Source organism: Toxorhynchites rutilus, chromosome 1, assembly GCF_029784135.1.
Source record: "Toxorhynchites rutilus septentrionalis strain SRP chromosome 1, ASM2978413v1, whole genome shotgun sequence".
Taxonomy (NCBI): Eukaryota; Metazoa; Arthropoda; class Insecta; order Diptera; family Culicidae; genus Toxorhynchites; species Toxorhynchites rutilus.
This window is the reverse complement of record NC_073744.1, coordinates 161,924,401-161,944,194: the sequence shown is the minus strand read 5'-3', so window position 1 is coordinate 161,944,194 and position 19,794 is coordinate 161,924,401. Positions and strand designations below refer to the sequence as shown.

Sequence of the window (19,794 nt, the reverse complement as noted above, 5' to 3'; positions counted from 1 at the left end):
AAAGGGCCGTTTTGTTTGGTTGTTGAGTATTGTTTATTCACTTTACCAGTGTTTACCGAGTGATGATGACAGAAAGATGCTAAACAGTCGTTGGATGGTGCGTATCAGATAAAAGATGTCGAAGTGGAATGACATATGATGAAAACCGTCCTCTGTGACCCCAGACGAGATGCCTCTTGTGTTATGTGTGGATGAATTTAAGAAAAAAAAAACTCACCAATGTAATACAGTAATCGTTCGCTAACTGGTCGTGGTTTAACTGGTCTGCTTTTTAACTAGGCGAACGTTAACCGGTCCTTGGACCAGTTAAAAAGCAGAATTTCGTAAACAATCGACGCCATATTCAAATGGAAGATTAGCTGTGAGGGACATTCGAATGTAATTTGAAATGTTGTGAAAATTGACATTATTTTCGCATGACAAAAAAAATTGATTAAATAACAGAAAAATAATTTCCTCAAACTATATTTCATACTTGTTGTCGTACTCAATGCGAAACTACCATTGGAATCCTTTTGTTTAGCCAATTTCATGATCAACGCGAATCGAACAATTCATTGAAGTTCCCCTCGATTTTATTTGACGTTTAACATGCCGGACCAGTTAAAACGCGAATGTCGATAACTGGTCTTCCCTTTTCGCTCAGTTAGTGAATGTTTACTGTATACGATAATTTACCTATACCGAACACAATTATCGATTTTCCTCATCAGTCAAAACATGTTACTGTAATATAGAGAAAACATATTTGAAGTGGAAAAGGTTATTTTCTTTTATAATTTTTACTTTCTGAGTGTTTATTCAACCAATGTTGCAATGCCGATTTCCACCAGGCAGCTTGGTTTAGATGTCTCTGTTAGGGAACCGCCGCATGTGTCGTCGATTTCGACCAATCAGAAGTGGGTATTTCCGTTAGGATAGGGGTTGAGATTTTTCAATTGTTCGATAGTTATTTTCATGACATATATAATTCTCTTGTCGCAAAATTTTCATCAATCCTTCATGTAATGACTGAGCAATAAGCGTTTGAAATTGGACAATTTTCACGATGTGCTCGATTTTTTATTTTAAATTTGTACCCAAATATGTTCCTACGTCAAAATTTGAATGAATAATGATTTGTCATCAAATTGCATTTCTTATAAAAATCAGGACAAACGCCAGAATATGAAAAATACATCAGACGCACCAAAACCATCTCAAGATCAGGACATGTCCTGCTAAATCAGGGAAAATGGTACCCCTACCCTCAAAGCCTGCTTATAGGGTTTTCTTACGGATATACTACCATCTTAAACAACTTGTACGATTATCTCATAGTATCACCTGTTTGAAAACAGTGAAACCTTCTTCAAGATTCCAATACACCGTTTGTTAGTTGTTTCCGGTATATGCATGTATTTCATCGAAGATCTACATGTATTTACATGGTAGACAAAACCGTGTGAGGGCAGATGGCTAGTGAGACCGTACGTTATCTTGCATCAATTAACGCTGAACTCACATTGATTCCCCCGAGATGAATCCGGTGAGAGCGTGGAAGAATATTCTTCCGTATTCGCCGACATTGTGACAACATGTCAACCGTCCGCGGTTGCTCCGAGACGCAGTTAAATATTCGCTCCCCCTATTATCACAGCCCAGAAAACAAGCGAAAGCTCGGCAAATATCAACCGCAAAAGGGTAACACGAAGACCCGACTCTTATCCAACCCTAATCTCATTAGTGCTCGGGTGTTTTTGAATTGTTTGCTGTTCATGTTGCGCAAATTTTTCCAGGGTGGTTCCAGGGCGCTTGCCAGGTAATCAGTGAAGCCTCCGGTTAGTCCCACCACACTGGTGACCGGGAGGAGCATGCGACCACAACGGGCATGACACTAATCCACACGGAAACACGGCACGGTGCCAGCGGGTGGCCTGTTTCCGTTCAGTAACGAATCGATGGAACCGCGCGAGGGTTAACTTTTGACTGCAGAGCGGAGAAATCTCCATTTATCATATCATTGACGTATTGATGCGTGTGTCTTAGGAATACATTGAAAATCCTACTCATTTCGATAAGCGATAAGTGATAAGCGGATAAGATAGCGGTTTTTTTCACTCTGAATCGGAAAAGCAAAAATTGCTTCGCACACATCGCGATAGTGTGAAAAGTGCAGAGCTGTCGGAAGAATGTCTGTCGATCAAGATTCCTTGGAACCCACGCTAGTGACGGTAAGGTCCTTGACCTACTATGAGAAAAAATCATTGGACCGTTCCCTTGGAAGCACGTCGATCCCTTCCACACCGGTTAGCATTGTCTCTGAGAAAAGCTGCGATAAGCGCAAGTCCTTGGTCTACAGTGATGGCCTGTTCAGCATCACGCTGCACCATTACGACAGCATCGTCAGCGAACTGAAGTGTCCCGGCTGTGCCCAACCGTTGTACGGACCGATTGTGTTGTGCCAAACGGGTCACAGCATCTGTGCACAGTGTCCCAAGCGGTTGAGCACGTGTCCGCTGTGTCGGAAAAAGTTAACCGAGATGCGGAACTACACCCTGGAAGCGATTGCCGCAAAGGTGCACTTTCCGTGTATGCACTCGTCGCGTGGCTGCACCGTACGTTTGCCTCCGCAGCTAATTATGTGGCACAAGGAACGATGCGGCTTCAAGGTACCTTGCGGATTCCATAGTTGTTTCTCTTCGTTTGAATATTGATTACTTGTTTTTATTGCATGCGCTTGTTAACAGCAAGTGGAGTGTTTCATGGGCAAGGTGTGGGAGAACTGCGCCTGGGTTGGTAGCGATAAGGACTGGATGGATCACTGCATCACCGGACACCAGGACAAGGTGTACAGCTCTCCGGACATTGTGCTTACATGGAACTACGCCTTGGACAGCCAGAAGTGCATCCAGCTGCAATCCGTTATCGCGTACTATGTAATCCGTGCGTACGGGCAGTACTTCAACGTGTACCAAATCTACGACCAGAACAGTCGGAAAACCATCTGGACGGTGATCTGCAGCGCGAAGGAAACCAAGACTTGCCAGCGGTTCGCGTTCGAACTGGAACTATACTCGCCGATTGATAGTGCCAAGCTGCTGGTGCAGAGGTTTTCCTGCCATGCGGAAAGCGATGCGGATTTTTTGAAGGACGGCCACTGCGCTAAAATTCCAATCGATGAAGCGATTCGGTTCATGACGACCGAGAAGGTATGAATTCTTATTTGTTGCTTCATTTGGAGAAATTTGTGCGATAACAGGGGAATTAGGCGAGGAACTGCCTAACTGTTATCTAGGTGATAAAAATCCCGGCATTTGAAGCGGGGCAGAAGTTAAGTAACGAGGCTTTCCGTTACCAACATTTATTAAATTGAGAGCGTAGACAACTGAGTAACGCTGATATATAAACTTCGGATGAAAATCAGTTTCTATACCATGGGAAGTTGGGAGTCTCTTTCACGACAACCATTGAATATAGTTTAGATCTATCATGCTCAACAAATCGATCTTTTTGCAGTAGCTGTGACTCAAATTTCGTATAAAACCGTTAGGGTAAAATTTATACCCTAAAAAGCTCCAGAATTGGCTGACATCACGCTCGGCTACGAAAAGTAGCACAGTCGGAAACCTCTCATTATCTCGAAGTCTTCAAGTGCGAGGTTTATGTGTAAGTGCCCGACGAAAGAAAAGGAATGCTGAAAGTCGCGATAGGAAGCTGATTCCCATTGGTTACTACACGCAGAGCCAAGCATACCGGTTTGTTGATCCCGAGAGCCATCAAATCACAGTGACAGGAGCGCTTGTTTTCATGGCCTGACCTAACGTGTGACATCACCTTTTTCACGTTCCAATGCGTCTGACACGAGAGGTGAAACCCATAGAAGGCAGACTTTTAGTGTCTCTTATTCGAACGTTATGGCCCATATAAGGCTTACCTAACTTCTTCACGCTCCAGTACCCATTACACTAGGGTTGTACCCCTGTTTGAAAATCTACTGGAATTGATACAAGCAGCGGGACCTCGTGTTATCGACCCATCTTCCAAACTCAGTTCTTGATAGCAGTGTTGAGAAAAATCATCTTCGCTAAGCTCAAATATATAGATTTTCGGGTAGGTTGCATCCAAAACCTATTTATTCCAAACTGAAAATCAAAATGACAGATCCAGACAACCAGTGAATATGAGCAAATTAACTTTTATTCTTCAATATGTTTTGTAGTTTATTTATCCACCCAGTGTTATTCTCTCATTGATTATTCAAGATGCCAGAATTGAATTTCATCTCAGCCAAATGAATATCAGCCGTTTTTTTCACTTTTAGCCTGAGACAGCTGTGTGTGGTTGGTTTTATTTATACCGTTGTTACCGTCTCACCAAACAAAATCATGCGCGATTTCTTGCAAGGTTCGTTTCATCGAACTCTGGCGGTTTTGTTCTTTAGATGATCCAGCCTGACTATTTTTATTTAATTTTTGAACTTTGACTCAAGATCAATGCCAGAACAAATATCATTTCGAATGTGATAAATATCAATTTGTTGCTTTTGATATTCAAAGGATAAATAACAGCGAAGTTATGGATCCCACTCAATGCCGCATTCATTCATTATAGCAAATTTGTTCATGCATCAGCGATATGAACAAAATGAACTCGTTTGTTATTCTCGTCAATATAATGAGGTCAGTGTGTTTCAGGCTGAAAAAAAGTCTTTTACAGTGAAATAAAACCATATTCGTTACTCGTGAATATCTGTTGATATTCTAAGACACTACACCCAAAATTGATTTTTAGCTCATGTTTTGTCATCCCGATTTATGACATTAAATGAGACATAACATAAGAGAAAATGTCATGACTCACAAATACTGGTAAGCAGGACCTAAGGACCTTGGCTACCTTTCAGAATGGTCTGGAATGGTGAGCTCGCTCGAAATTGCGCGGCCGTTTATATAGCTGCGTTCATTATGTTTTCCTCCCGACGATACTCTTTCATTTCACCCGCCCATCGAAATACAAAGGGAGATATTAGGGGTATATATTTCTTCTTTTTCTTTATGCTTATGAATTAAGTACACTATCCGGTGAACGTTTATTTATTTTTATTTGTACCACATCTCTTTCCTACAGATGTCGTGTGCCCATAAAATAACTTCTGCATATTAAGGATGTGACTCACGAGTTACTCCTCCTGTTGTTTAGAAAACACAGTTTTAAAACGACCTACAGATCGAATTCGAGGTTACGACTATGTCATTTTTACCCCGGTAATAATGGCTCCTTTTGCCCCGGAAGTTGAGAGATAACAAATTTATTTTTTATTGAAATAAATGCGTACGATTTAAATTAGTTCATACAGTAAGTTGAAGAAAAATGATTATTCTATTTGTATTTGTGGGTGGAGTCATGCAAACATATTGAAGCTGAGGGTATTTCGTTAATTTGCGCCTGTGTGTTCTTATATAGATTGCAGTTGTAAAGTTAGTATTTATCTGTTTTCCAATAAAAAATATTGAAGGTTCTGACTGATAATATGTGAGATATATGCAGTATCTGTATAAAACAAAGTTCTGTAGTTAAATAATTGTGAGAGATGGAAATAGGCAAAATAATCAGATGGGCACTCTGGTTCGCCTAGTAGGCTAGAAATATTGTGGCGCAGGAAAAACATGTGTATAAATGCTTCATATTTCTATTACAAAATTATTCTCTCGTTTTCATTTTTCGATATTTATTCTGAGGCCAATGTAATGGGGACGAGGTCCCCATTTAACGCGAATAAGGATTCGTCAAGGTCAAAGTCAAGCCGCCAAGATGATGCATTGCAAGTCGACCGCCGACCCGCTGTGGGAAGCGGAGATCCCACGCACGCAAATCTGGGGTCCACTGATTTCCCGGTTAGTTTGAAACATAGGTTACCATCCATTAGCAATGTTCGACCGAGCTTTAGCGAACGTCGGACGGCATTCGTTTGCCCGGTTAATTCCTGTTTTGAAATATGCGGCGCGGTATCCACAATATTTCAGGCCTATTACACTTTTTCTGATGGGTAGTTTCAGTTGCAGTCTTTTTTTGCAGTGATTTATTCCGGCAACCCAATTATAGGTACTTCAATACAGCAAGATTACTGAAGAAAGTTTTATATCGAATCGACTTTAAGAATTTATTTCGTTCCTCCGCAGATCCTCTACTACCGCGTCCGGATAATCGAGGTCACCCCGTCTCGCAGCCGCAGTTTGGTGCTGATCACCCAGTCCCAAAAGTTGCAATCGTCATCTTCCACCCGACAACGGCAGCAGCTACCAATCGATTATGCGGCCACACAAATCGAGAACGTCAACATGAAGGCGGTTCCCGACACGAACATAATAGTGCGCAGCACGTACTCGCCGGAGGAATCCTCACCGCCAACGACCGATCGTATAAGCCTAAGCTCATCCGATCCATCCACGATCAAGGATGAACAACAACGGTCGGATAGTTCCGACGACGGGGACGGGGACGACGAACCCACCATTGCACGGGCGAGAGCGACCTCTACCCCTATTCTCAACAGGGTCAATTCACTTCCGAAACCACCCCGATCACACAGTCGGGCCAATCCGGGTGGAGTGGAGAGTGATTCCGATCAGCAGTTGGTCCGCTGTCGGATCCTGGACCGGTACGATGACAGTAGCCGAATAAGAACGATTTTGAACGGAGAAACCTCGCCGGATAAAGGGGATAAAGCGACCAAAGCGTCAAGCGAAAGTTTAAGTACTCCCGCGAAAGGTTTAAGCCGGTTTTATAATCTTACAACCTACAAAGCCTCGAAGCTGTTGAACAGAAAAAGTTTGAAATAGTTTCGATATGTTTTTTCCGAGTCACTGTACATTTCATTGCTTTTCTACAGTCGATCGTCAATCGAGAGTGATTTATTCGCAAAAATAAAGTTTCGGTACTCTTTCCTATAACTCGTTATCGTCCGGATGATAAAGTTCACTTAGCAATCGGTAGATGTAAGACGGGGCGTTGCCACCACTGTTTAAAATAAACATAAAAAAAATGGTGTTTCGTTATTGGTTTCATAGAAAAAGAAATCAGAGTATACTCACGAGTTGGTGATGAACAGCGTCACCAGCTCCGGCGGCACGTAATCGAACACTGGATTGTACGCCTTGGCAAACCTCGCCACGGGCGAGTTGTACGGAATAACCCCCTCCGTATTGCCCAGAATATTGAAATCGTCCTGATCGTAGTTGGACAAATGCACCGGCGTCAGTTTGTAAGTCGGGGCCAGCACGATCACCGGTACCGAATAGTGCTTGGCGGCCAGCGCCAGCGAGTAGGCGCCGCAAACGGCCCGCAGCCCCCCATTCGCGAGCACACAGTGCGTCCCTATGATCACCTTGTTCACCCGGGACATCATCGCAAAGATAGCCGAATCGGGAATGAGAGTGGTCTGTATTTTAGCCTTACCCAAGTTCACCGCAAGTTGGTGACCCTTGCAGGCGGGGGCGCATTCCGCCACGATCACCTCGATGGTCCGATTCTCGGCTGCCTTCCGGAGGAATTTTTCCACCGACTTCGAGTGTCCGATGGTCATGATAAGCTCGGCCGAATGGATGTGTTCCGTTGCCTGGACGGACAGATTATCGGCGCAGGTTTCCAGCTCGGACTCGATTTCACTGAGATGTTCCAGCACGGCTTCCTTGAGACCTTCCTGGGGTTGGGAGTAATCGCCCAGCTTCTGTTCACTTGTTTGGGTCACCAGTTTGTGCAGGGAGAGCGCAGTTTGGGCATCATCGAAGTGCACCCGAAGCTGGGCCGAATCGTACTCCTCTCGGATGATTTTGAGGATCCGTCGGACGGTGTTTGCGATGACAATGTCCTGCGGGAGAGCCGCTACCAGTAGCTGGCCTTGTTGGCGAATTTGTGTCATCAGACGTCTGTGGAAGGGAATTCTTCAATGCAAGCTAGTTTTCATGACAGCGTTTGGAAAGCGCATATACTCAGCTGTGGTCCATTCCGATTTGGAAATATGATTCGTGAACAGGGCCAGAGTTTTGGACGTGAGTTTATGTGAGCCCACGATATTGCTGGAATTGTAATGCACATATAATAGATAGATTTATATCCCAAATTGAAATTTTGACTTACTTTAACCGAATGTCACGGATAAACTGAGCAATTTCCGGAGTAAGGTTGATCTCTTGTTGTCCAGTCATTTTGCGTTGATAAATCGGCCCAGGATAATGAAATACTTCGAGCCAAAAGAGAAATCGACGAAGGTCGAATGAAACTCCGTGCGTGAAGAAACGTAAACAAATGCACGCGAAAGACACAAATCGAGTGACAGTCGCTTCAATCGAACTGCTTTATAGACACAATCAAAACATGTAGGGATGTTCAGTATATTTCAGCTGGGATGTTCGTATATTTCCAGGGGTTAGACATCAATTGAATATAGGCTACCCAAAATCAAAATCAATATGGCGTCATTTGTTTACCAACATATCATTTGCGAGGATTGAAATCGTTGAAATCACGGAGATAGTTTGCTTTATTCCTAACTGCATGAGCGATTTTCATATTTCGGTTTCACATGGAGCTGTTTACATTTAACATGGAGTTTAAAGTTAGCCACTATTCGACTATGTAACCGGACCGAGTTGTAAACAACATTAATTGATAGAACCAAAATGTCACTGAACCGCAACAATATTGGGTACACTGGCAATATAAGGGATTTGACGTTTTAGTCATACCCCTGTATATTTCAGCTGTATGGCACCCGCCATGTTTTTGGCAGGGTTACGACTAAAACGTCAAATCCCTCATATTGCCAGTGTACCCAATATTGCTGCGGTTTACTGACATTTTGGTTCAATCAATTAATGTTGTTTACAACTCGGTCCGGTTATATAGTCGAATAGTGGCTAACTTTAAACTCCATGTTAAATGTGAACACCTCCATGTGAAACCGAAATATGAAAATCGCTCATGCAGTTAGAATAATGTGCGATTCACATAGCACGTTACGGAGAAGAACGTCTACGTTCCGTCAACGTCTCCACCAATTCACACATGCAGTCAATGCTTCCACCAGCACCGTCACGTCAAATGCCAAACGAATGATTTATTTAATTTTATTCATGGTGTCGCCACCTACAACAATTTTAAATTGCAATGCCCGCTTTCAAATCAGCATGCCTAGAATCAGTTCTAAATTTTGAAAAATTCAATGTGAATCATTGAATTCAATTATTTAAAAGCTTAAACCCCGTAGACCGACCCTTATGCAATAACAATAATACATAGAATAATTCTTTCAACTAATCGCGAATGATTTTCACTCCGAAATTTGGAGCTAAGAGATATGTTGGCATAAAAAGTACAGTTAGTTACTTATAAAGCGATATGCTGAGGCACCACTCAGTGTCGCATTGGAGTCGGTTTTGACCAGTAATTGGACATTTGCGACTGGTGGCGACTTTCAATGTGGGGCTATAATTTGGGCCCCGAACTCAATGTTTACAAAAATGTCCAACTAGAGGTAAAAATGTCTAATTAAACGTGTTGCATCACAGATCTGTTCAATTAGCCTTATGTCGATGTAGATGTAAATTACTGTATAACCAAATCAAAACAAAAGCCGAGACACAAAGCCCAGACAAAAACCAAACGAGCCGTCCGTCTCCGTCAATTATTCTTTTCTACAAACCCTGCCGGTCGTTTTCGTTGAACGTATGCTGACGGGTCGTTACGTTGCTGGTGTATGTGAATGTTTTCATGAGAATTGCATGGTAGAATCACTGACGTATCGTGACGTGACGGGACGTGAACGTGACGTGTATGTTGTATGTGAATCGCACTTAAAGCAGCGCATTTTTCGATTTCCATCCTCGTAAATGATATGTTGATAAACAAATGACGCCATATTGATTTTGATTTTGGGTAGCCTATATTCAATTGATGTCTAACCCCTGGTTTTTGGGGCCAACATGTCAAAAGTGTTTCTCGCGTAACTTTTGAAAAGGTCCAATGTAACATTTTCGTCAACTCGAGAAAAACGAAGTTGAAGACCCGAACATTATTCCGCGTATTGTCTTAAAAGTTATCGATCTTTATCGCTCCTCTCACCACTAGCGATCAAGAATAACTCTCCAAAATCAATCGTAGCTGTTGTGCCGTAATTTGTGTTTAAAGTTGAAGCCAATGAGCGAAAAATGTTACATTGGTCGTTTTGACTGTCCGCGTTTGCACATTGGACATATTACGTTGTACGATAAGAATTTGAAACTAACTACTAAACAACAATCCAAAAATCAGCATTTCGTTCTAAAGACAGATTATTATTGTTATCACCCGTTGAATTGAACTGAAATCGATAACAACTACTGTAAGAAACAAAAACCTAAAACGACCGAAGTACGACTTCGTGTTGTTTTGACTGCTTTGTTACTTCGGACGTTTCGGGCATCGGCGGAAAGTGGCGTCCGAAGTAACAGCCGGGTGCTTAAAATCCGAATCTGTACATTGGATATTTTTTGTATCGGCCATAAAAAGATGAAGAAAATAGATACGTGAACGATTGTTTTTGTAATGCATTCAATGATTGAAGACTAATAGCGTGCATCCATTAATGTGCGATTCACATAGCACGTTACGGAGAAGAACGTCTACGTTCCGTCAATGTCTCCACCAATTCACACATGCAGTCAATGCTTCCACCAGCACCGTCACGTCAAATGCCAAACGAATGATTCAATTAATTTTATTCATGGTGTCGCCACCTACAACAATTTTGAATTGCAATGCACTCTTTCAAATCAGCATGCCTAAAATCAGTTTCGAATTTTGGAAAATTCAATGGGAATCATTGAATTCAATTATTTAAATGCTTAAACCTCGTAGTCCGACCCTTATTCAACAATAATAATAAATAGAATAATTCTCTCAACTAGTCGCGAATGATTTTCACTCCGAAATTTGGAGGTAAGAGATATATTGGCATAAAAAGTACAGTAAGTTACTTATAATGCGATATGCTGAGGCACCACTCAGTGTCGCACTGGAGTCGATTTTGACCAGTAATTGGACATTTGCGACTGGTGGCGACTTTCGATGTGGGGCCATAATTTGGGCCCCGAACTCAATATTTACAAAAATGTCCAATTAAAGGTAAACATGTCTAATTAAACATGTTGCATCACAGATCTGGTCAATCAGCTTAATGTTGATTCAGATGTAAATTACTGTACAACCAAATCAAAACAAAAGCCGAGACACAAAGCCCAGACAAAAACCAAACGAGCCGTCCGTCTCCGTCAATTATTCTTTTCTACAAATCCTGCCGGTCGTTTTCGTTGAACGTATGCTGCCGGGTCGTTACGTTGCTGGTGTATGTGAATGTTTTCATGAGAATTGCATGGTAGAATCATTGACGTATCGTGACGTGACGGGACGTGAACGTGACGTGTATGTTGTATGTGAATCGCACTTAACTCGATTTGTTTACATTTGTTACATAGGACCTTTTCAAAAGTTACGCGAGATTTGTTTTCTTCAAAACAGCGATCCGCGTTGACGGCATTAAGGCTGATGTCATATTAGGCGGATTCGCCGCCGCGGATTCCGCGAGTAAAACCGAAGCGGATGATCTACAGTGTATTGTGAATGAGCCATGTCACACAGAGCGGGCGGTTTTGGAAGCGAATTCATATCGAGAAAAAAGCCGTCGTGATATCCGCGGCGACGAATCCGCCTAATGTGACATTAGCCTAGGCTTCGTTTACTAGTTTAGGGGAGCGTCAAAGAATAGCTGATTTTCAGTCAGAATGAACGTTTCCAAAATTAAAATTATGAATGAAAATTAGCTTTTCCATATAAAATTAGTATTCTATTTAAATTAAAACATTTTTGTTTGCTGGTGGGGAAAAAGTCTCATACGAAAATTGTTTATGAAGACAACTGTATATTATAATGAAAAAATCAGTAATAATGTTGAAATTGTATAGCCAAGTAATTGAATAACATGATGTGGAAATTTTTATTCACATTTTAAAATTCAAAAATCGGCTTCGTGTCTTCTAAGGGGCTGTCCACATACCACATGGACAACTTTAGGGGGGTAGGGGGTATGAAAATGTCCACGCTTGTCCACGGAGAGGGGGGAGAGGGTATAGACTACGTCCACGTGGACACGAATAATATATATATATATATATATATATATATATATATATATATATATATATATATATATATATATATATATATATATATACAAATATATATATATATATATATATATATATATATATATATATATATATATATATATATATATATATATATATATATTCAAATACAATCACCGATACATTCTAAATTAAACGAAAACTGTTCCGTTTTCAAGACTTTGAAAACATTCTGCCAGACCTGAGTATTCCATATTTATCAATAAACGGATTGAGCTGCCTGCTTGATATATTTTTACTAATATCATTCTTCTTCATTGAAATACATATTCTGAAAATAACTCTCGTAAACTGTGAAGGACCGAGCTATTTTCTATGATCCATGATCTATGATCTATGATTCTATGACTTTTATAGATATGGGTTATGCATAAACGTTCATAGTCCAAAACTATGAAAATTAAACAATTCCATTATGGTTGAGTTTTCATGATGTTACGCATATGGCTTTTTCATCAAATATAATTTTCTATAGATTTTTTTCTATCTCGAGAACAGTTGGTCTTAGGATAATGATGCTTGTATAGTTTTTCATGCCGAATTACGTGTAAAACCATTTTTTAAAATTTTTTTTTTCGAAAAGTTGCAATTTTTCAATGTATTGCAATTTTGTCGATTTCTAAGAATTATTATTTACATTTGTGTAAAATGATCAATGCACCACTAGTCGTCAAACTTTAATCAATTGACCTAGTATTCTAATATTTATTTTTCTGAAAATTTCGCATAGAATGCAGTTGTAAAACATTCAATTTGATGGATTAAAGTACCTTTTAAAGGTGAAAACAAACTTGAAATTTTTCGTTTTTTAATGGTTTTATTAATTTTCTGCCGACAATACATGATAAACTTGATTGTTTCTATCAACAAAATTGAAGCTTTTTCCCGCAATTTTTTTTTCATCTATCGAATGAATGCAACTAAAACGTTTTAAATAGCGTACTTTTTAATTTGGGTCAATTTAAGGCAAAAAAAATAGGTCTCAAGAAATGTTCAATAATTCTTTCATAGTTCAGATTTGAGCTTAATTTCATAGTTGGGAATGCATGAATCGTGAGTTGTCTGATGTCATTTTTCCCCACTTTGGAAGTCATCTAGACACTCAATGCAGAATGTTCGATAAGGATTTGAATAATGATAAAATATTCGAATACCCTTAGAAAATTATACGAAATAAAAGGTTTCGTAATACGTTACCGACTAAAGGTGAATCGGAAATACAGAGTGACTATTAATCGACATTTGCAGTGATCGATCATATTCCGGAGTGGGCAAAGAACTGCACTCAAAAAATAATAATTAAGGAGCGGGATGCGACATCGTAAATTTTGGGTGATTTTTGGAACGCTGTAATTCTGCCACGAAACAATGTCAAAGCAATGACTGTATATTGTATAGAACATTTTCAAGCTTTCACAACTGCCCATTTTCATCTTTCACAACTACGCGATCGTTATATCATGAAACATTCATAACCTAAAGTGAAAGGATAATTTTTCATTCGATCAAGAATATCTCTATAGTGAAAAGTTCTGCTGAAATTTCACAAGAATCAAATATGAATCGAATTAATCAGGTTATTTGCATTATTACTGGCGAAAATGTTAATGGATTTCCAGATGGAATGAGTACTCTTCTGAAATAAAGCCGTGAACGTAAATTGATTTCTTGTATCAAATATTGGGTTGGGGAAAAAGAAATTTCGTATATTGTCAATGTATGGCAACACTTAAACATATCTTGTGTTATACTTATCGCATCGTGTCATACTAAACGGCTATTGAAAGACCACAATCTGTGCCACAAGTGTCGTCTTGACAGTGTTGTGATTGTCCTTTTCAGTCTCAAGTTATAGCGCGTCAAAGATGGAGTCCACCAAGCAAGAAATTCGCCATATTTTACGTTTTTACTACCTGCGAGATAAAACTGCAACGAAGGCGGCCAAAAAAATTCGGGTAGTTTATGGACCCGATACTGTACCGGTTCGTACAGCACAGCGTTGGTTTGATCGATTTCGTTCTGGTGTAGTGGCTGTCGAAGATACACCCCGTACTGGTAGGCCAATCGTCGTGGAAACCGATAAAATCGTTGAAATCATCCAAGTAGACCGGCATGTGAGCACTCGCTCGATTGGCCAGGAACTGGGTATAGACCATTGAACCGTTTGGAACCATTTGCAGAAGATTGTATTCCAAAAAAAGCTGGATGTATGGGTGCTACACGAGTTGACGCAAAAAAATCTTTTAGACCGAATCAACGCCTGCGATGCACTGCTGAAACGGAACGAACTAGACTCATTTTTGAAGAAGATAGTGACTGATGATTAAAAGTGGATCACGTACGACAACCTAAAGCGATAAAAGTCGTGGTGGAAGCGCGGTGAGCCGGCCCAAACCATCGCCAAGCCCGGATTGACGGCCAGAAAGGTTTTGCTGTGTGTTTGGTGGGATTGGAAGGGAATCATCCACTATGTGCTGCTCAACTATGGCCAGACCCTCAACTCGGTTCTCTACTGTGAGCAGCTTGACCGTTTGAAGCAGGCGATTGACCAGAAGCGACCAGAAATGATCAATAGGAATGGTGTTGTTTTTCACCAGGACAACGCTCGGCCTCACACATCTTTGATGACCCGCCAGAAGCTACGGGAGCTCGGATGGGATGTCCTATTGCACCCACCGTATAGTCCGGACCTGGCTCCAAGTGATTATCATCTCTTCCGGTCCATGCAAAATGCTCTTGGTGATACTAAGTTGGCCTCAAAAGAGGCTTGCGAAAACTGGCTGTCTGAGTTTTTTGCAAATAAGGAGGGGGGGGGGGGCGTTTATAAGGGGGGCGATAATGAAGTTGCCTTCTAAATGGCAACAAGTTTGCGAACAAACGGCGCATATTTGACTTAAATTGGATAATTTTAAGTATGTTACATAAAGCGTCAAATTTCGATCAGAAATACGACATTTTGACGTAGGATTACGTCTTTCGGGAACATATTGGGGTACAAATTGAAAAACGAATATCGATCGCATCGTGAAAAATGTCCAATTTCAAACGCTTATTGCTCAGTCATTTCATGGTGGATTGATGAAATTTTCGCGTCAATCCATTTCGGCATTCCATAACAATTTTTTATATTGAAGAAAAAAATATATGTCATGAAACTAATCATCGAACAATTGAAAAATCTCAACCCCTATCCTAACGGAAATACCCACTTCTGATTGGTCGAAATTGACAACACATGCGACGGGTCCCTAACAGAGACATCAAAACTAAGCTGCCTGGGGGAAATCGTCATTGCAAATACATGAAAGTAGGGGGAACTTTTGTTCCTACCGAAATGTATTCCATAACAGAGACATTAAAACAAATCTGCCTGGGGGAAATCGACATTGCAAGTATATGCAAGTCGGGGGCATTGTTATATTGCAAGTAAGGTGAGTGATACGATTAATTCTAGCAAATAAAATTTAAATTTGAAACTTTAATGTTGGTCGCTTCGTGAAATTTCATATCAATGACCGATCGTGTACTGTGAAAAATTTAGCACAAGTGTAAGCGTAAAATTGTATATGGTAGCAGTTGTGTTAAAAATTTTACGATTTACGATTTATTTCAATTTTCATAAGTAAAAACCAAGGTGTGTTTCGGCTCGAGAACGAGTCGTTTGGTTTGAGCCGTCTGTTTTGTTGTGTTCATTTTCACCCAAGGAAGGTTTATACGGCGAGAAATAATGGAAAGGTGAAGAAAATTAGAGGAGGGTAGTGATTTCCCATATACTCTACATATAGTATTAAGTGTTGTTAGTCCCATTAAAATTCGCATTGAGTTGAATAAACACTCAGAAAGTTAAAATTATAAAATAAAATTACCTTTCCTATTTCAAATATTTTTTTTCTCTATATTTTTTTTTATCCCTTTTGTTTTTTTATTTTATATTTTTAGGCTCAGCTTTTAGCTGTAACAGAGCCGAATTTCAATCGTGTACATGTCACCCCTGTTTATCATATCTATAATTAGCACATTACACAGTTGCCATGTTTTCGGCGTTAGAGTATTCCCTTCTATACCATTGCATATGGTACACATTTACACAGTTGCCATATAGGCGTAAGAGTTTTCGTTCTGTTCTTCCATTATCCAGTTAGACCGGACAGCGGAGACAGTTGATTGATCATTGTTGAGTTATTTATAGAACAGCAGCCCGATGTGTCTTGCAGAGCAGACAGTTGTATGGATGAATCGATCTTATTTCGACCGTGGATCGATCTCCATCGCTGATGATTGTTGCGTGGACGTAGTTATTCTGTAACAACACAAAGATGGTCAATGAGGGCCCTGAGTTTTGAACTCACGATCGATCGCTTACTAAGCGAACGCGCAACCAATGTGGCTACGGAGACCCCCTAATTCCATATTAAAGTATTATGTTTTTAATGATGAGAAAACTGAATGATTATTGTGTTCGGTATTGGTGATTATTTCATATTACATTGGTGAGTTTTTTTAAAATTTATTTCATCCATACATAACACAGGAGGCATCTCGTCTATGATCACAGAGGGCGATTTTCATCATATCTCGTTCCACTTCGGTATCTTTTATCTGATACGCGACATCCAACGACTATTTACCATCCTTCTGTCATCATCACTCGGTAAACACTGGTAGAGTGAACAAACAATACCCAACAACCAAACAGAAAGGCTCTTTTCAAGACCACCAAATCATTATCAAAGGGTTTAACGATGTAATTCTTCAAACATATCCAAAACCAACAGATAGCCTAACGGAATCCTACGTCAACTATGCGGTCGTGTCTCGGACACAACCCTCCTGTGACTTTTTTTTCCCCAACCCTATATGTACAATACGAACGAAAGTCACTTCACGGTGAAAACGAAATGAATTGTGTGCACTACATATCGTTTTCACCGTGAAGTGACGTTCGTGATCAGGCCCGTATACTATGTGACATCAACACATTTTTTCCAAGTGTTTAAAAAACGGGTACTAAAATTGTATTTAAAGATGATTTTAATAAATTCATTTATATTTATTCGATTGGCGTTTGCAATCATAATTAGTAAACTCAAGATCAATCTTTGAAGTTGTGTGGTTTATATTCAGATTTTTTTTAATTTTTAATTTAATTTCACTGGGCATATAGTAATTTATTTTGTTTACTCCGGGTAAGATGTCGTGTAACTGGGACGCGTAACCAAAATAGAGTTGTTTCCGGTTGGGTTATGTCAGAGAAAAAAAAAATCTGAAAACCCCTGATCTACCATACAAAAAAAAACAATGGGCCACAGCAAAGCAGGTACAGAAGAGTACAGTTAGAAATTTTTTATATAAATTGAAGTTAAAAGGAGTTAAAATGGAATTTAGGCGCAATTCAGTTATTTCCTTGATAGTTTTTATTTTAAAAAAATGTCCACGTGGACAAAAAGGGGTAGGGGTATTGAAAAATCCACGCTTGTCTACGGAGGGGGAGGGGGGAGTCTTAAATCATGTTTTTTCTGTCCACGTGGTATGTGGACAGCACCTAATCTGATAGAGATTACCAGGTGTATGGTACGATTCTCGCTATCTCACTCTACCTATCGTCACCGCCTATCTCACTATCACTCTGCCGTAAAAGTTCATCATCGACATCACGATACGTATTTTACCATCAAATTGGTAATTCGCGATGACAGTGGCATGGTGTCGACTTCAAATTTTGGCCATAATTTGGGTCCCAAACTCGTTAGTGTAATCTCTATAAGATTAGAAGATGCGCAGCCGGTTTTTAAATTTTAAAATTTGAATGAAAATTTTCACATCATGAAATTTAATTATTTGAAACACGTATTTCTGACTTACATTCAATCATATGGCTATACAATTCCAACATTGTTACTTATTTTTTTCATTATAATCTAAAGTTGTTTCATAAACAATTTTCATATGAGACTTTTCCCCACCTGCAAACAAAAATGTTTTTAATTTAACTAGAATACTAATTTGATATGGAAAAGCTAATTTTCATTCATAATTTTAATTTTAAAAACGTTCATTCCGACTGAAAATCAGCCATTCCTTCGACGCTCCCCTAAACTAGTAAACGAAGCTTAATGCCGTCAACGCGGATCGCTGTTTTGAAGAAAACCACCTGGGTGACGTCTTTAGAGAACCCCTATTGAACAGACAGTAGCCAACATATCGAGTATCCCACTGACATTTTCCCTTTGTTTTCACATGAATTGGGTATCCCACCGACAGTTCTGCTTGAGATTTTGCTAAAGCGGACCTTACACGGTCAACTTTATTGACAATATGATGACATTTGAGAGCATAATGACAGCTGAACATGGCCGACGATGCACAAATCCGGATGTTCTGATTTTCGAGCATCAATATCGTGACATTTCATATGGATGCATGATGTTGACGTTTTACCTCACGGACTTCCAGACTGAGTTGCCAGATATGCAAGCGCACATTTAATTTTTGTTAGTCTTTTTTGCGATTGCAATTAAAATTTATAAACTACTGAAATTGTAGGAATCATAAATGGAAGCTTTTGGTTTGGAAAACCGATACTTTGAATAGCAAAATACGGTACTTTTTACGATACAAATCAAAACTTCAAAGTAAACTGACAATGTGATGGTGAGAGAGTGGATGAAACTTAACAACGTTGTAGGAATTTTTTAACGTTGAACTCGGTCATTCTTTGCGCTATTGAGCGGGTTGTGTGTTTCTTCACACTCCGCTATAAAATTTGGAGAATGAGAAGATCTGGGAAAACCACAGATGAAAAAACATCATGTGTTATTTCAAGCTACAGTAGAATCTCGATTATCCGCGGAATAGTCGGGCATACTCACCGCGATTAACGAAAATCGCGGATGACCCATTAAAGGACAAAAAAATGCAAACACGAAAAGAGATGTTTCAACATAAAAACTATGTTCTATCAATACAGAAATCAATCAACTATCCATCTATAAGGTCGTGTACACCAGTGGCTAAATAATGTAAAAGCCATGACCACAACAAAAGAGCATGGGCCTACCACTCACTAACAAATTCCGGAAAGGCCTATTGATTTACTATGGAATTCGCAGTCACGAATAATCCGCAGGGCGGATCACCCGCTCACGGATAATCGGGGTTCTACTGTCATAGTCTCATTTATGGAATACAAACATTTGCTTGCAGATAAAATAACTTGCATATATTTTCGCAAACTAAAATAATCTGGCATCTCTGAAACTGAAAGGAACAGTCTGTATTTGTGAAACGAGTATTATGATGTATTTTTGAGAAGAAAAACCGAATTCTAAAGTGTAAATTATGAATGAAAATTAACTTTTACGAATCAAATTAGTATTTTATGTGAATGCAAATCACTTTTTTTCTGCAAGTGGTGAGAAAATCCCATACAAAAATTATGTCTGAAATTGACGTTATATTATAATAATACATTTTAGTAGGAATATCTGAAAATTCAGGGGAAATATGTTAAGTTAAGGTTAGGACTACGCACTTCAACTAATTAAATAATACCAAGTAGATTTCATTCAAATTT

General features: G+C 39.7%; 2 protein-coding genes across 2 annotated transcripts; one reads left to right on the top strand and one right to left on the bottom strand.

Moving 5' to 3' along the window:
• Nucleotides 1–1,812: 1,812 nt before the first annotated feature.
• Nucleotides 1,813–7,020, top strand: LOC129764608 (uncharacterized). The gene is made up of 3 exons (XM_055763860.1): nt 1,813–2,651; nt 2,730–3,191; nt 6,162–7,020. Exons 1-3 carry the CDS (start codon nt 2,172–2,174, stop codon nt 6,819–6,821), a joined length of 1,602 nt encoding a protein of 533 aa, XP_055619835.1. The 5' UTR covers nt 1,813–2,171; the 3' UTR covers nt 6,822–7,020.
• Nucleotides 6,853–8,341, bottom strand: LOC129764683 (translation initiation factor eIF-2B subunit beta). The gene is made up of 4 exons (XM_055764034.1): nt 8,119–8,341; nt 7,971–8,057; nt 7,074–7,907; nt 6,853–6,999 (listed from the first exon to the last, which is right to left on the bottom strand). Exons 1-4 carry the CDS (start codon nt 8,184–8,186, stop codon nt 6,927–6,929), a joined length of 1,062 nt encoding a protein of 353 aa, XP_055620009.1. The 5' UTR covers nt 8,187–8,341; the 3' UTR covers nt 6,853–6,926.
• Between the last annotated feature and the right edge of the window lie 11,453 nt (nt 8,342–19,794).

What these genes read in the sequence shown, in the direction of transcription:
- LOC129764608 (XM_055763860.1), top strand. Translation starts at nt 2,172, where the DNA reads ATGTCTGTCGATCAAGATTCCTTGGAACCCACGCTAGTGACGGTAAGG. An exon ending in AGGAACGATGCGGCTTCAAG is followed by an intron (nt 2,652 to 2,729) that starts GTACCTTGCGGA and finishes GCTTGTTAACAG; the next exon opens with CAAGTGGAGTGTTTCATGGG. An exon ending in GGTTCATGACGACCGAGAAG is followed by an intron (nt 3,192 to 6,161) that starts GTATGAATTCTT and finishes GTTCCTCCGCAG; the next exon opens with ATCCTCTACTACCGCGTCCG.
- LOC129764683 (XM_055764034.1), bottom strand. Translation starts at nt 8,186, where the DNA reads ATGACTGGACAACAAGAGATCAACCTTACTCCGGAAATTGCTCAGTTT. An exon ending in ATCCGTGACATTCGGTTAAA is followed by an intron (nt 8,058 to 8,118) that starts GTAAGTCAAAAT and finishes TTACAATTCCAG; the next exon opens with CAATATCGTGGGCTCACATA. An exon ending in TCGGAATGGACCACAGCTGA is followed by an intron (nt 7,908 to 7,970) that starts GTATATGCGCTT and finishes TCCCTTCCACAG; the next exon opens with ACGTCTGATGACACAAATTC.